The 16,941-nt window shown below is 37.0% G+C and overlaps 1 protein-coding gene across 3 annotated transcripts in view; it reads right to left on the reverse strand.

The window, feature by feature from the left end:
- The window catches only part of LOC150100506 (activating signal cointegrator 1 complex subunit 1), a 215,244-nt gene that overhangs the window by 44,278 nt on the left and 154,025 nt on the right, over window positions 1-16,941 (reverse strand). For all 3 annotated transcript variants that reach the window (XM_090403290.1, XM_090403289.1, XM_090403291.1), the window contains exon 7: window positions 11,451-11,570. In XM_090403290.1, coding sequence (XP_090259416.1) covers window positions 11,451-11,570 — 120 coding nt within the window. The remainder of the gene's footprint in view (window positions 1-11,450; window positions 11,571-16,941) is intronic.

Genomic DNA, 16,941 nt, shown 5'->3' on the forward strand with positions numbered 1-16,941 from the left:
ATAGACCTGACATCACAATTATCGAACATGTCGATTATTGATATTGCAGTACCCAGTGATAACATGAACAACAAAGAACTGGAAAAAATGAATAAATATCAAGATCTGTCAATTGAAGTTGGCCGGCTGTGGCTTAAACACACCAAAGTCAATCCAATATTTATTGGTGCACTTGGTGCAATTTCAAAGAAGCTATCCAACTATTTACAGGAATTAAACATCAACGAAGCAACCCCATATGATCCACAAAAAACAGCATTACTTGGAACAGTCCATATTTTATGACGCTATCTGACAGACTATTCTTAGATTCTTGGGTAGAATCTGAACTGTTCTGTATCGCCAGTCAAATTTTGTTTAAATGATATCTTGTTTTGACTGTGTATCAATTATGTGAATAAAGTAATAATAATACCAACCTAGATAAATAATATCTGGATGCAAATTTGTTTTATTAACTGGATAACACTAGTTAATAAATTACTTGGTATACAAATAACAAAAGCAATAAAACATGCTAGAAGAGTATACTTACATTGCAGTCAGACCATCATGTAGACTAACAGCACAATATCCTCAAATACACTTTTACATAGTTAGGGCTATTTGTTCTGGTGATACAGCTCTTGTAACAGAACTCAGTTATCTTTGTTGCACCTTTTTAGCCAACTTACAATCCCTATAAAACACAGATGCTCCACTCACATCTGTTCCTCATCTGACACACAGGATCACAACAAACCGATTCCATCTCTTATATCCAAGGTATATCTGAAGGACACATCCCAAAGTGTAAAAAATTTCTATATGTCTGCAACTTAACCTAACTACAAGCAGACTAGAAGTCTGATTGTAGTTAGGCTAATAATAATAATAAATACCCTGTATGCAATTTTTTTTATCATGTTACCTAGCATCAAGCCATTGGGAAACAGCTCTGAAAAAACTGTGTACTAATTGATAACAGTGATTGTATTTTAGTGAAATTTAGTTTATTTTTGATAGTGTAGCATAACTGGAGCTTTGTTACTAATGTTTCTTACTAAATTTCTAACTTGTTCTGAACAACAAAATTACAATACAAATGAGATCTGCACACTGTGTACTCAGAAGATCAAATGCTATTAATAGATTTCATGAAAATGGTTCATTGTCATTAGCATGGCAGAATGTGGAAGGCAGAAAGGAAGACGTGTTTGTAAGGAGACTGAACAGGAGACAAAAGATGATGTGGGTCTGTAAATGTTTTGTTAGAGTAGAAGTTAACAGTGAATGTGAAACAGATGGATCAAAATCTAGCAAGGCTGTGGAAGTGTGAAAGCAAAAATTATGAAATGAGGCTGCTGGGATGAAAGATCTAACGATTCGATTCATCAGAATGAGAAATCAGATTAATATGCACAGTGAAATTAGGCATTTAATGACATTATATATTAAATGGATTTTATATTAGTTCACTGGAGAGGCTGTTGCTAGGAGGAAGTGCAATGAATGATGTAAGCAAGAGATCGGAAGAAGTAAGAGATGAAGTGAAAGATCAGGAGAGTGGAATGAGTGAGAATGAAGTGCTTGTTAATGGAAATAGCAGTAATGTAAGAAGTACTTCAGTCTCACCTGTTCCACTCTTCTGTTCTTTCACATCTCTTACTTCTTCTGATCTTGTACAAGATGGATAGGGAAATGGGAGGGGGGGGAGTCAGGGTGTATACAGGGAGATGTGGCATAAGGAGAGTGGATGTTGGAAGCAATGATGAATGTGTGTAGGGGATAGTCAGCACAAGAATGGAATGGCCTGGGATGTAAGGGGAATAGTTGAATCTGAAGAGATATATGAGGTAAGAGGTGATAAAAGTGATTGGGCATGGGCAGGTGTGGAGAAATTACCACCAATAGATAACATGGGTAGGACTGGTTACAGATCTAAAAGTAAAGTGCTCTGTTTACTTATGAATGCCAGGATTATCAGAAATAAGGGAGATGAAATTGTTTCACATATTGAGTTTACTTACTTATCCAAAAACTATTGGAATAAGTAGAACATGGTTGATTGGATGATATCCTGACAGAAATAGAAACGGAAATATACAATGCTTTTTATAAGAATAGAAAAGGAAAGAAGGAGGAGGGAGTGCTACTGATGACAGCAATAAAATTATGTCCACTAAATTATAGATGCAAGAGGGAAATAGTTGGATAGGGAGAAATAATGATGTTAGTGGCAATGGTTTTGAGGCAGTATGTTGTGAGGTGGAGGTTGACAGGAAGAGATATTTAGTTGGAAGTTGCTATAAGTCAGGAAATATAGAGAGTGGTAATGAAGAAATGTATAAGCAACTTGGGTTAGTGAAGAAGAGGAAGAAATGATCTTAATGGGTGATTTTAATTATGGAGGAAAATGCGACAACACACACACACATTCTCTAATGTAGTGACTGGATCTAAGACACTAGATCATCAGGTGACCTCCTTTATAAGAAGGGCACCTAAGGATCAAGTGTGTTAGATCCGATCACTACAATAGGGGATGTGAGTGTGGTGTCCCATTTTCCTCCAGTTGGTGAAAGTGATCATAAAGTGGCCAGTACTATCAAAACTTCTGTGAGCAAAGGATAATGCTTGGAACTAGAAGGCCAGTGACTATGGAAAGCACAGGAGACAGCTTGAAGCTAGAGCATGAATAAGGAGTTAAGTGGGAAGGGGGGATCTTGAGCACTGACTTAGAGATTTTAACAGCATCAGTGTGTGAATATATTCCAAAGATCTAAAGGTTGGTGCCATGTTGGTGAATGAAGAGATTAAGCATGAAATTTTAAAAAAGGCAGCACTGTGGAGGCAGTACAAGATGAATAATGGTAATATTCAGTTGCACAAAGAGTATAAAAGATAAGCCAGAAAGGTGATTCAGTGGGTAAGGAGAACAAAAATTGTAGGTTGAGTAGAAAGCAACAAATGAGGCCTAGAAAAATCCCAGAGTATTATATTTTTGATATGTGGCAAGTAGAAGGAAGAATGATTATGGTGAGATGATGTTAATGGTAGATTGCACAACAGAGGACACAGTGAAGTTATTCAGTGAGCAGTTCATCATGGTATTTCATCATTATCAGTGTGAAATCATGGGAAGTTAAGTGTAGCAAGAGTGGGAGAAGATGACTTATTGGTGAGTGAGCAAGGGATATATGAAGAATTCAGCTTAATGTCAAAAAGACAATGTGAAATGATGACATATCATCATATGTCTTAAGGGAATGTTCATGGGAGATAGCATCAGGTCTTGCAAGTCCCAAAGTAGTAGAAGAAAGATAAAAATCATTCCACTTCACAAAGATAGTGATAAGACTAATGCTACAAAGTTTACACTAATCTGAATATCTGGAGTTGCAATTAAGGTGTTGGAGAAGTTGGTGATAGAGAAATAGTGGGTTGATAACAGTAGTATTCTCAGTGACTGTCAACATTCATTTGTTAAAAGGAGGTCATACTTTACCAATTTATTTATGTACTATAACAAAATGATGAATGCATTAGACAAGGGAGATGCATATACAGTGGTATACTTAAGTATTATTATTATTAAGAGAGAGAGAGGCCTCCAGGAAGTCAGGGCTTATTGGCGGAGGCCACATACTATCGACACCAGTTGTCATACCTGTTCAATTCATTCACACTACTTGCATGCACACACACATGCAACATCCAGTGGCAATCCATTCCAATCATGAACCACTCTATGAGAGAAAAACCAAGCCCTCACCCCACCCCCCCTCCTGACAGCATTCATTTTCAATTTCCAAGGATTTCCTCTCTTCATTTCTCCACATTCCATAAAATGAAAAATTCCATCTAATGAGCTCCTGTATGGCAATTTCAGAAGTTTGTAATTCTCAATCATATCACCCTTCTTTCTTCTTGTTGGTATCTGCAGGCTACAAATTTTCAATCTGTCTTCATAATTACTATTCCACACTCCTGATATCATTTTCAACAATATCCCTTCCTGTTCTGAGACTGAAATTATATAGCTTGGTCAAAGGAATAGTCAGTGCAGCTGAACACACTTAACATTCATGCTAATATCCCATCAGTCCTTACTGCAGAATTCTTAATCAGTTTGTGCAACAGCTTTAGCACTTCCTCCTCACACATCTGAGTTTCTTCATCCAGTGAAAAGGTAGCAGTAAGCACAATGTTACTCCAGGTTGATGGCTTTTATCAAAATTGCCAGTCGTTAGTTGAACAATCTCTCCTCCATCTCACCCTCACACTAACTGCATTCAGTAGAGTTATTTTTTCACATTCGTTCTTTCTTTTACTTGCAGCATAACGACAGAATTCTTCTGGGTCTTTAGCATGCAGAGCCAATTTCTTTTCATACTTAGTTTTAGCTTTCCATACAACAGTTGTGACACTTCTGGCCTGCTGCTTATAATTTTCACAACTGACAACACCATCCTTATACACACAGTATTCCTTCCATATCACCTTCTTATGAATCTTACAAATTCAGTTTCATTCTTCTCATGAGATTTCACAACTACCCAATTAATGTTCAGATAGTTGAAGTCTCCCATTATGATAACTCATTTCTCACCCATCGTCTTTACTTGGTAATGCATTTCTTTGTCACTAGCAATGATCTACACCCCCTCTATGTATTTGATCTAGTTGGATTCCACCTCACACCAATGCTACATGAAAAACTGTTACTGGTATTGCAGTCATAAGTCTCAATTCTAACTGGATTCAAGTAATGTAATATCATTAGCAACACACCTCCTCTTCTCCTGTCTATCCTTCATAAAAATAATGTATGCTTTACATTCGATACTAGTTAGTATGTCAGCCTCTGATAGCCAGGTCTCACTAATGCCTACAATGCAAGGTCTCAATGCTTTTTTTTGTATACTCTTCTCTGTAGTCTGTGTGACACACTTGGACAACTTGCAGATATCTGTTCTTATCTAGTGCCTTACTTATGCATATATCCTTGCATATGCTTGATAAATCCGAACCAGACACAGCTACAGAACACTGTTGCTCTTACACACAGATTCTTACCATATTGCATAGCTTTTGATAAATTGCCACAGAACAACTTAATAACTAGATAGGAACAGATGAGATTAGATACTATATTACTGAGTTGGATAGGTGACTGGCTGTCAGACAGGTATGAGCAAGTTGTGTATGGGGTACAGTATGTACACTGAAAGAGGAAAATAACTAGTTATGTGCTACAGGGGGGGGGGGATCCGTTTCAAAGTATTGTTATTTAACTTGTATATAATGCTATTAGGGAAGGTTTAACTGATGCAACTCTTTGCAGATGATACCAAATTCGGGAGAATGATGAAGATTCAAGCAGATGATGCGGCCTTGCAGGAGGATTTGAACCGATTGTATGATTAACAAGCAAGTGGAATTATCAGTCCAATGTTGCAAAGTGGAAAATTTTGAAATTTGGTATGCAACAATGGAATGCAAAATATACACTTGGTAGGGAAATTTTGAAGGAGACAGAGGAGATGAGAGATCTAGAAGTGGTGGTTAAGGACTTGAAGTTTGTGGGTCACACTGCACAAGTTGTGAGGTCATCACATTGAATAATGGCAATGATGCATAGGACCATGACATGCAGAAATAAAGAGGTTATGGTTCCAATGCATAAAGCCTCAATCAGGCCTCAGTGTGAATTATTACACAGATTTGGTCACCTGTTTTTATTTATTTTTTTTTAATGATGAGAATATATTAGAAAAGATCTAGAGAAGATTTAACTAAAGTGGTAACTGGGCTTTGGAGTGTTGGGTATGGAGACAAATTGAAAGAATGCAATTTGCAAAGCTTCGTGAATAGGCAGAGGAGAGGGGGAGATTTCATTGAGACATAAGTTGATAAGGAGTTGTTACTGGATTAATCAAATTGTTCACAGAATGGGAGGAGCAGTTAGAACACGAGGCCATTCCTGGAAATTGTATAAGAACATGAGCAAGAAAGTGAGGAGCAGGTTATTTGCCTGGAGAGTGGCTGATGAGTGAAATGCATTGCTTGACAGTGTGATGAATGCAGACACAGTGAATAAGTTTAAAGCACAGTTTGATGAGTTTTGTGTGTTACAGTGTATACTTCCCATAAGTCATTTGAATTCATGGAGATCTGGTGTCAGTAATAATAAATAACAAAGATATTTGAAAAATGGGGTGCATAAGAGTCAAAGCTGTATAACTGGGAGGAGGCCTCCATGTAAAGAATGTGGAGAACTGATCAAGGCTTCTGACCTAATGTCCAATCCACTCCTTCTTGTGGTGCACCCTGTTAGGTATCTACCTGGATACTGAACAAACGAGGATGGGCTGGCAATTTGGGATTTAGCTGACCAAATTGTATTCTTATCGGTTTAAACCACAATATAAAATGATAGTACAACATGACAGAATTTCATGCCCCTGTTGTTTTTGCCAGGGAACCAGGACAAACAGCAAAATGTCAGCTACTGGAAGAAATCATGAAACACACCCTAACTCGACATCACCAGAGTTCAAGATCGGTACTTAAGAAGCCTGAATGGCAAAGAAATGGAACTAGCTGAGAAATTGGATAAGTACCAGATTGACATAATAGGGGTGACTGAAACAAAAAAAGACAAAAACTGGTGAGATCTTTCTGAGCAATAAATACAAAATGTTATATTCAGGCAATGACAATCAGGGAAAAGAAGGTATAGCTATAGTATTGAACACAAAATATGAGACTAATCTTCTTGAATGGCAAGCAATATCAAGTAGAGTGATGTGGGAAAATATCAGAATGGGGAACTGGACAATGAGATTTATTTATGCCTATGGTCCCACAGAAGATTCTACTAAGGTAGAAGTGGAGGAATTTTTTGAGGTTTTATAAAAAGAAACTGACACAATGAAAAAGGAAAAATTAGTCCTTGTTGGAACACAATGTCCCAACATAAAAATGTGCACAAATTCACATGCAGAGAAGAGGCAAGGAATAAGAAAAGTCTCATTGACTATGTTATTGTTGATAGTGATATTTTCTCACTGGTGCAAGACACTAGAGTGCACAGAGGATTTGAAATTGGAAGTGATCCATTTAGTTGTTGTTCTCTTGTCCTTTGAAGAGAATCTTATGTTTTCATGTGCTCCTTGAACTGCTTTGGCTATGTCGATGATTTTGTTTGTATAGAGCTGCTGTTCAGGATTAGGATCTATTTCTTGCAAGGCTGCTGTAATTGCTGGACAGGTAAAGATGTGAGTGGGTGTCGGTTCAGTATTGGGGCAGTTGTTGAAGTTTCTATATGTTCTCGTATCATCTGTATTGATCTTCATTCCTCTATAATGTCCTGTTCGTAGTCTTGCTATCGTGGTGGAGGTTTTTCTGTCAGCATTGATTTTGGGAATTTGATGTTGTATCACTGATTTCAGTGAAATCAGTTTAGCCTTTGCTAGTGTGTTATCATTAGCAAGAGTTATCATGTGAGTTTCTTGGTTGAGTTCTCTGGTCTCTGCTAATTTATCAGCTGCTTCATCGTAATCAATACCTACATGAGCAGGAATCAATTGTAAAATGCAACTTTTCCCTAAACATTTTAGTTGATTTAAGAGTTTATGGGTGTCTTGTGTGACTTGGTATTGCCTCCATAGCTGATCTTGAGTCACTGTAAATTATAATTCCCTCAGATTGTTGAGATGATTGTTGAATGAAGAGTCATAGAAAGAGATCAGCATTTAGTCTTGAGCAGAATAAAATTGAATTTCATATTGAAAATAAGAACACGTAAGAATGTTTTAAAGCAAACAAAAGTTGAGCAGCTCTCATGTGAACTGTAGACTAAAACACAGAAACATTATTTATTGTATATTATCATGTAGAATGCAAAAAATTTATGGTTAAAATTTATGGTCTAAAGTTAGGGGTTCGCATTATATGCGGATCTTAAAAAATATAAGATCTTATTAGACTTGCACACACAATATATACTACCTAATGCCTATGCAACCAAATCTACTTGATCCACTCGCATTTAGCAACCGAGCGCACATCGTATCTGCACATAAAGCCGGTAATGTAAGTAGTGCTAACATCCCGCCCCCCTTGGCGGGATATTAGCACTACTTACATTAACATTATATTTATATTAACGTTACACTTACATTATATCGGTTTAACCACAGTTCATTTTAAATATTATTCGTTAAACAAACCTAGCTTGAAAATGAGCCAACAGAAATGTAAATCTTCATCTTTTGAAGGGATTTAAATTGCACGTGCAATTTGCAGAATAATAACAGTGTTGCTATGAGAGAATTTGGTGTAGCAGAGAGTAATATTAGACTTTGGCGTAAACAAAAAGAGTCTTGAAAAAATCCCCAAAACGAAACGTGCCCGTCGTGGAGATGTAGCAACCTTTCTAGAACTCGAAGAAGAGCTAAATGAATGGATTTTGACGTAACGACAAGATAGCATTATAGTAACAAGAAATGCAATTCGTTTTCGAGCTCTACAACTCAAGAATGGTAAATTCAAGGACACACTAAGTATTTCATCTTGTCTTGCTTCACCTGGGTGGTGCAACAGATTTATGGAATGCAAAGCATTAACATTATGACACCGAACAAAAATTGTGCAGAAGTTACCAAAGCAGCTTGAAGAAAAAGTGGAGTCCTTCCATAAATTTATCATAAAATTACAGAAGTGTTACAGATATGAACTTTCCCAAATAGGCAATATGGATGAGATGCCCATGTACTTTGATATGCCTGGGAATCGAACAGTAAACTCATTTGGTGAAAAGAGTGTCCTCATAAAAACAACGGGACATGAAAAAACCCATTTTACCATTGTTCTAGCATGCATGGCAGATGGAAACAAATTAAAGCCAACAGTGATATTTAAAAGGAAGACAATTCCGAAGCATATGTAATTTCCACCAGGTGTCGTTGTTTGTGCCAATCAGAAAGGTTGGATGGATGAAGGTGTACAATTGTGGCTGTATCAAGTATGGAACATACGTCCAGGCAGCTTGTTACGTCAACAAAGCATGCTAGTCTGGGATATGTTCCGGGTGCATTTAATGGAGGTAAGTAAAGAGAGAGCACGTGAGCTATGTACAGACCTAGCAGTCATACCGGGTGGTCTAACTTCCGTTTTGCAGCAGCTTGATGTCAGCTTGATTAAGCCGTTTAAAGATCGCTCACGTGAAAAATGGAGAGAATGGATGTCATCTGGTTTGGTGAAGATGACAAAGGGTGGGAATTTTCAGAAGCCTGAGATCACCCTAGTCACCAGCTGGGTTAAAGAAGCTTGGGAGTCGATACCATCTGAAATGATTCAACACTCATTTCTTAAATGTGGAATAAGTAATTCAATAGATAGATCCGAAGATGACATCATATACGAAAGCAAGGATGACGCACAACAAAATGGAGAGCATGATGACGATAACTGCTACACTGATGATGCAATGCCTACAGATGAATTTATAAATGAAATGTTTGATGACTCAAAAGATGAAGAATTTAAAGGATTTTGACATTTCGTTTTAAAATAAATATTTCTTTCGTTAATTCGTATTGTATTTTGACATTTTGTTTTAAAATAAATATTTATTTCGTTAATTTGTATTGTTTTATTTATAATGTTAGGGAACAAAATTAACAGATTGCATTATACATGGACATGGCATTTTAGGGTAGTTTTCAAACAAAATTTCTAGTTCGCATTATATGCGATAATATATGGTAAGTAAAAAAAAAAAGAGTTGGAGAACAGAACCAAACCTTGGAGATTCAGTGGCAAGCCCTGAAGAAAACATTGATCGATGCTTTCTTGCAGACAACCTCACCACATGAATTGAATGAACAACAGAAAGGCTTCAGAAGAGAAATGGGAACCATTAATGCTATCCTGGAACTAAAAATACTAATAGAAAGATCACTTTATTAAAACACTTAAGGAACAGAACAACGTAGTTAAGGATATAAATTAAATTAAACTTTAATAAATATTTTCCGATATTTCGGCAACGTCACATTGCCATTTTCTAAAGGAACTTACACAAAAGTTACGTGCACGTAGGCACTACAACACAGAAACTGGGAATGAAGAGATGAAGCTATTGTTCTCCTAACAGTCCTGATGGTGCCCTCTAGCGGATTAAGTAGGTGTTCTTGGCCGTTGGGCTGAAGGTCTGCATATGTAGGCCTCCCAAATTTGGGGCAGTCGCATACAACCAAATTTGTTGAGGTTTGGAGAATTTCTTAGGGCTGAGGCTGATTCCATAAAGAGTCTTTCAAATTTGTATTTGCTACGGTGTATCACTGTAGTTTTCTTCCACCGTATTCTGTGGTGTGTATCCAGAGCATGGTCCGCAAGCCCAGAATGACTGTATTTGTGAAAACGGATGTAGTCCTTGTGTTCCGAAATTCTGATATTCGCTGTCCTGCCTGTTTGGCCAAAGTAAGACAGTTTACAACTGCAAGGGACCTGGTAAACACCAGGTAGGTCTAGGGGAAGTGGTTGGTCTTTAGTGGAGCGAATAAGGGATGCCAATTTTCTGTAAGGTTTGTAACAGGAGGTCAGGTCATGTTTTTTTAAGATTTTGGTAATCTTTTCCGAGGTGCCTTGGATGTAGGGAATAGTGATGGATTTAGAGTAATCCTTGTTGTGGGAGGGGGGATCTGTGGTTTGTAGGTTCTAATATTTTTTGGATTTTTTTGGGAGGGTAGCCATTGGCTGAGAAAGTGTTGAGGATGTGATTTAGTTCAGTGTTTAGGGCCAAGTCGTTTGAACAGATTAGTTTAGCCCTGTTGTATAGTGTTTTCACTACTCCATATTGTTGTGAGGGGGGGGGGGGATTGTTGGTTAATGTATCTGCCTGTATGGGTGGGTTTTCTGTAAACTGAGAAAACCAAGGATCCATTAGGCTGGCAGGTGACTAGTGTGTCTAGGAAAGGGAGGCTGTTGTTTCCTCTTTTTCCAGAGTGAATTTGATTCTGGGGTGTTGGTTGTTTAAGTGTGTTAAGAAGGAGAGAAGTGTTTCAGAGCCATGTGGCCAAATAGCAAACACATCATCAACGTAGCGAAGCCATATGGTTGGTTTTTGTGGGGCAGAGGCTAAGGCTTTTTCTTCAAAGGTCTCCATAAAGAAATTATATTATAATATGGTAAACACCTCTTTGCTATATACAAATGAGTAGAAATTGTAGAACTAATAATATTTTTTTTCCTCTTAATTGGTTAAGTAATCTTTATAATGGAACCACAAAAACCTGTATTTAGTATCTAGAGCTGGGTTTCCAAATTATGTATCATAGTACTGATATACTACTAATTTTGCAACCTTTCTTAGGTGGGAGTCACATAAAAAGGAAATGCTTGGATACAAAAGTTCATGGTTTTCTAATTTTCTATTCGGCATCATATGAACAGTATCTTACCTATCTAAACCATCAGCATCTCGCAATTTCACATACAGAACATCTATTTCTGCAGGATCATCATTCATATATTCAATACCCTCTACAACAACATGTAATGGAGAGCCTTCCAATAGAGACCTGGGAAGAAAAAGATATATAAATAAAACATTTAGTTGGTTTTACTTTAAAAAAAATTACAAATAAAATGCATATTTGAATAACAACAAACAAATCATATCTTAAAAAAAAAAGTCTTCTATTTGGGTATGACCAGTATGAAACTATACTGATGATGTGCCAAATCATTTTTATTTCTACCAACAACTTATTTCTAAAATGCATGCAAGACTTTTCATTAATAATTTACAATATATTATTTTATTAATGTAATAATAATTTAATTTATTTTCTATATACCCCTGAGGGTACATATTCAATCTTCAAAACAACGACCCTTCAATTAACCAACCTTTGCATGCCAACTGACTTCCCTGTAGAGCACCATGTTATAGTACTTTAATTATTCAACCTTTTAATTATCTGAGCTCATCATTCAGATAATTGAAGGGCAAGATAGATTAATGGTTAGATTACTGTATTACTTATTTCATATTATAGTTGCCTCTCACAATAGTAAACATTGCTCCCTTTAGCAAACCACTGAGAACTCCTAACCACCATCTACAAATAACAATGATGAAAGAAATTCATTGTAGCAAACTATTCCTATTATTTTTGAGGAAATTACAATGTATATTGAATATTAATTACAATAACTTTAATTAATATTTCTGATATTCTGGCAAAGTGACATCATCAGAGAACACAGAACAGTTATATGTGCATGCAGTACTAACAATGAGGCTGAAGCAAGGCAACTTGGTTGGGCCTACTGTACTAAATGGCAACTCCCTAGTGGACTAAATTGGGTAGTTTGGCCGTTGGACTAAAGATCTGAGGACAAGCATTTTCCAGTTTCATGCACCCAAATTTGTTGATGTTTGGAAAGTTTCTCAGGGCAGAGGCAGATTCTAGAAATAGTCTCTTATGTTCATATTTGCTACAGTGGAGTAGAGTGGCCTTCTTCCAGCATATCCTGTGGTGGGTGTCCAAAGCATGGTGAGCAAGTCCAGAATGGCCATAATAGTGGACCAATATCAGAAATTCTGATATTGGCTGTCCTGCCTGTTTGGATGCAGTAGGACAGATTGCAACTGTAAGGAATCAGGTAAACACCTGGTAGGTCTTTGGTGGAGCAGATAAGGGATGCTAATTTTTTATATCTGTAAGTGGCTGTAAGGTTGCATTTCTTTAGGATTTTTGTTAATTTTTTGAATATATGGAATGGTGACAGACTGTGTGTAGTCACTATTCTGGCGGTAAGGGCGGGGTTGCAGTTATGGAGTTTTAATATTTTTTTGATTTAGTGGACACTGTAACCATTGGTTAAGAAAGTGTTGAGAATGTAGTCAAGTTCAGAGCACTGGGCAGAAATCACATTGCATCAACACCTCTCAATGGCCATCACAATGCTTTGTTTTAATTAGACAGTGTTTTTTTTGTCCTTTATATATATATATTTTTGTACATTGCATTGAGGGTACATGAGGAATCTGCTGATGATAATGACAATTACTAGCTTCAACTTATCAGAACTGATATATTTTGTCCTGTTATATAGTTTTTATAATCCCATACTGTTGGAGGAGAGAGGGGGGGATGACTATAAGCGAATGTATCTACCAGTATATGTGGGTTTTCTGTAAACAGAGAAAGCCAGGGATATATTAGGCAGGTGTGTAATCAGTGTGTCTAAGAAGAGAAGACTGTGTTGCTTTCCTTTTCTAAGGTGAACTGGATCCTGGGATCTTTATTTTTTAAATGTGTTAAGAAAATGTTGAGAATATTCATTAACATGAATAATGCTCTACATATCATATGCAAAAGTGGGTTTGTGTGGGACAGAGTTTAAGGCTTTCTCTTTGAAAGTCTCCATGAAGTCACATGTCAGTGTGAGGTTTACTATACTGGCTTTAAAGTGGGCTGAGTTTTTTTTTTATGTGTGAAGGAGCATTGCCAGTATATTTTGAGAGCACTTTGGCCAAATGTTTGGCTAATTCACATGTCGGTGAACAATGGTATTCACAATGGAGCGTAATGTTACATTTGTTTATACATTTTTAGTAGCCCATATATATCCAGGAGAAGGTGGGTCTAGAGTTATATGGTTTTTATCAGTGACCACCACAGGCCAAGAGGTGACCTTTTTAATGAGCCTGTAAAGTGTTCAAATCGGCATATTGGTGGGATTATGGTCTAAAGGAAGGTAGATAGAGTGATCTCTAAGAAGCAAGCTGACCTGCGTAATCTTTTTGGTTTAAAACTACAGTAGCATTCCTCTTATCCACTTTTATAATTACTATTCTATTGATGTTATTATTTTTTTTTTTATTTCCAATCAAGCTTCATATTCTTTCCTTGAAGATGTAGCCATTGCACTCACACATGCAACTGGACTACATCCAGTTCCACCATTACAGCCATTCTGGACTTCTTGACCATGCTTTGGACGCCCATCACAGGATACACTGGAAGGCCATTTTACTCCACAATAACAAATACAAATATTAGAGAGTATTCCTGGAATCTGCCTCAGCCCTGACAAGCTTTCCAAATGTTAGATTGTAATTTCTTCTCAATCACGTTATATCATCTTACAATTCTCTCTCTTTAGTATTTAACTGGTTGCAGGCTGATATATCAATCGAATATGAAGAAAATTTATATTATACTGTGCCACTCCATATTCTGAATTGCAAGAGCAATTTAGATAAATCAACCTTCAACTGTATTAGGTTATCATAAGCTAATTTTAGGCCAAGGTTTTTATTCTTACTACATAGGGCTCCCGCTAAGATTCGTATTATTTTAATGAGCGGTGCAATGAAACAATCAGGCAAATACAAGATTCAATTCAAAAAAATTATTTAATGCAGTTACATAAATTACATCATTCTAGTAGCAAGACTTATACGTTGGTTAGACATAACTGGTAATTAGTTTACGGAATTAACAACGCATATAAAGTATATTAATTAAAGGTAACTTTAATGAATAACTTCTATATTTCGGCAATGTCACATTGCCATCTTCAGGAACATAAAGATATGGTATGTGCACTCAGGAACTAACACAAAGCAAATGAGGAAGAAAGCAAGAAACTAATATTGTTCCTAAAGTCCTAATGGTGCCCTCTTGTGGGCTAATTTGGTGGTCTTGGCAGTTGGGCTGAGGTTCTCATAATGAAAGTCTCCCAAATTTGGGGCAGTTTCATGCACCTAAATTTGTTGAGGTTAGGAACGTTTTTTAGAGCTGCTGAAGATTCTTTGAATAATCTTTCGTATTTAAACTTGCTGTGATGAATTATTTTTGTTTTTCTTCCAACGAATTTTATGGTGGGTATCTAAGGCATGGTCTGCCAGCCCAGAGCGGCTGTACTGGTGAAACCGGATGTAGTCTTGGTGTTCTGAAATCCTGATATTTGTTGTTCTGCCTGTTTGGCCAAAGTAGGACAATTTGCAGCTGCAAGGGACCTGGTATACACCAGGTAGGTCTAGGGGAAGTGGTTGGTCTTTGGTAGAGCGGATAAGGGATGCCAACTTTTTATATGGTCTGTAACAGGAAGTAAGGTCATATTTTTTGAGGATATTGGTTATTTTCTCAGAGGTGCCCTGGATGTAGGGGATGGTGATAGACTTGGTGTAATCTTTATTGTGGAAGGGGGGAGGGGGGTTGTGGTTTACAGGTTTTAGTATTTTTTGGATTTTTTTTGGAGTTATAGCCATTGGCTAAGAAAGTGTTGAGGATGTGGTTTAGTTCAATAGTCAGGGCCTTGTCATCTGAGCAGATTAATTTTGCCCTGTTATATAGTGTTTTTATCACCCCATATTGTTGTGAGGGGGGAGGGATTGCTGGTGAATGTATCTGCCAGTGTGGGTGGGTTTTCTGTAAACAGAGAAAACCAAAGATCCATCAAGCTGGCGGGTGATTAAAGTGTCTAGGAAGGGGAGGGTGTTGTTTTCCTCTTTTTCTAAGGTGAACTGGACTCTGGGGTGTTGGTTGTTTAAGTGTGCTAGGAAGGAGTGGAGTGTGTCTGAGCCATGTGGCCAAATAGCAAACACATCATCCACATAACGAAGCCAAATAGTGGGTTTTTGTGGGGCGGAGTTTAAGGCTTTCTCTTCAAATGTCTCCATAAAGAAATTGGCCAAGGGTGGGGAAAGTGGTGAACCCATGGCTGTCCCCTCTATCTGTTTGTAGAACTTTCCTTGCCAAACGAAATAGCCTAAGTTCATTGTGAACTGAAATAGGGCTGAGATATCGGGAGGAAACTTGGCTTGGATGAGCTCAAGGGTTTCTTTGAGTGGGACATTAGTGAATAGGGAGGAGACGTCAAAACTGACCATTATGTCAGTGTGTTGGAGTGTGAGGTTTTCTATACTGGCTTTAAAGTGGGCTGAGTTTTTTGTGTGTGATGGTGTGTTGCCAGTGTAGTGTGCCAGTGTAGCTGGCAGACCATGTCTTGGATACCCACCATAAAATTCGTTGGAAGAAAACAAAAATAATTCATCGCAGCAAGTTTAAATACGAAAGATTATTCAAAGAATCTTCAGCAGCTCTAAAAAACGTTCCTAACCTCAACAAATTTAGGTGCATGAAACTGCCCCAAATTTGGGAGACTTTCATTATGAGAACTTCAGCCCAACTGCCAAGACTACCAAATTAGCCTGCAAGAGGGCACCATTAGGACTTTAGGAACAATATTAGTTTCTTGCTTTCTTCCTCATTTGCTTTGTGTTAGTTCCTGAGTGCACATACCATATCTTTATGTTCCTGAAGATGGCAATGTGACATTGCCGAAATATAGAAGTTATTCATTAAAGTTACCTTTAATTAATATACTTTATATGCGTTGTTAATTCCGTAAACTAATTACCAAATTACATCATAACACAGTATTCCAACAGGGACATTATAATAAAATGAATATAAAGCTCTCATTAAGATTCTAGTATACTACTCAGCTGAGCTTAAACTTTATAATTAAAGATTATATTTAACAGATCTTATTCTTCTTATTACAGAGAACTTCTATCATAACCTTACTCTGATCAAGGTTACATCTCAAAACATTTAAATATCAAATCAGTTCAAGATATTCAGAAAGAATACAACTCGTGAACCATCAGACATTTATTTGTAATTCTCTAAGCTCAATTAATGAAAATTAGTTCTTGTAAGTTCGAGATTCCTAAATTAAAATAATTCAATTCAATAAAATAGCACTTGTCACTTGAAGATGGAAAAGTCTTAGCACATCACACATTAAATTTTGACTCGCTGAATGCAACAACTAGGAACAATTTACTTTCGGCAGAATTAATTTTCGTTACTTCTCACTAAGTATAGTATAGGTAATCTTACCAGAATATACCTTCATACATCTTAA

Source organism: Typopeltis vanoorti, chromosome 13 (genome assembly GCF_054136105.1).
Source record: "Typopeltis vanoorti isolate ZY-2024b chromosome 13, IOZ_Tvanoo_1.0, whole genome shotgun sequence".
Taxonomy (NCBI): domain Eukaryota; kingdom Metazoa; phylum Arthropoda; class Arachnida; order Uropygi; family Thelyphonidae; genus Typopeltis; species Typopeltis vanoorti.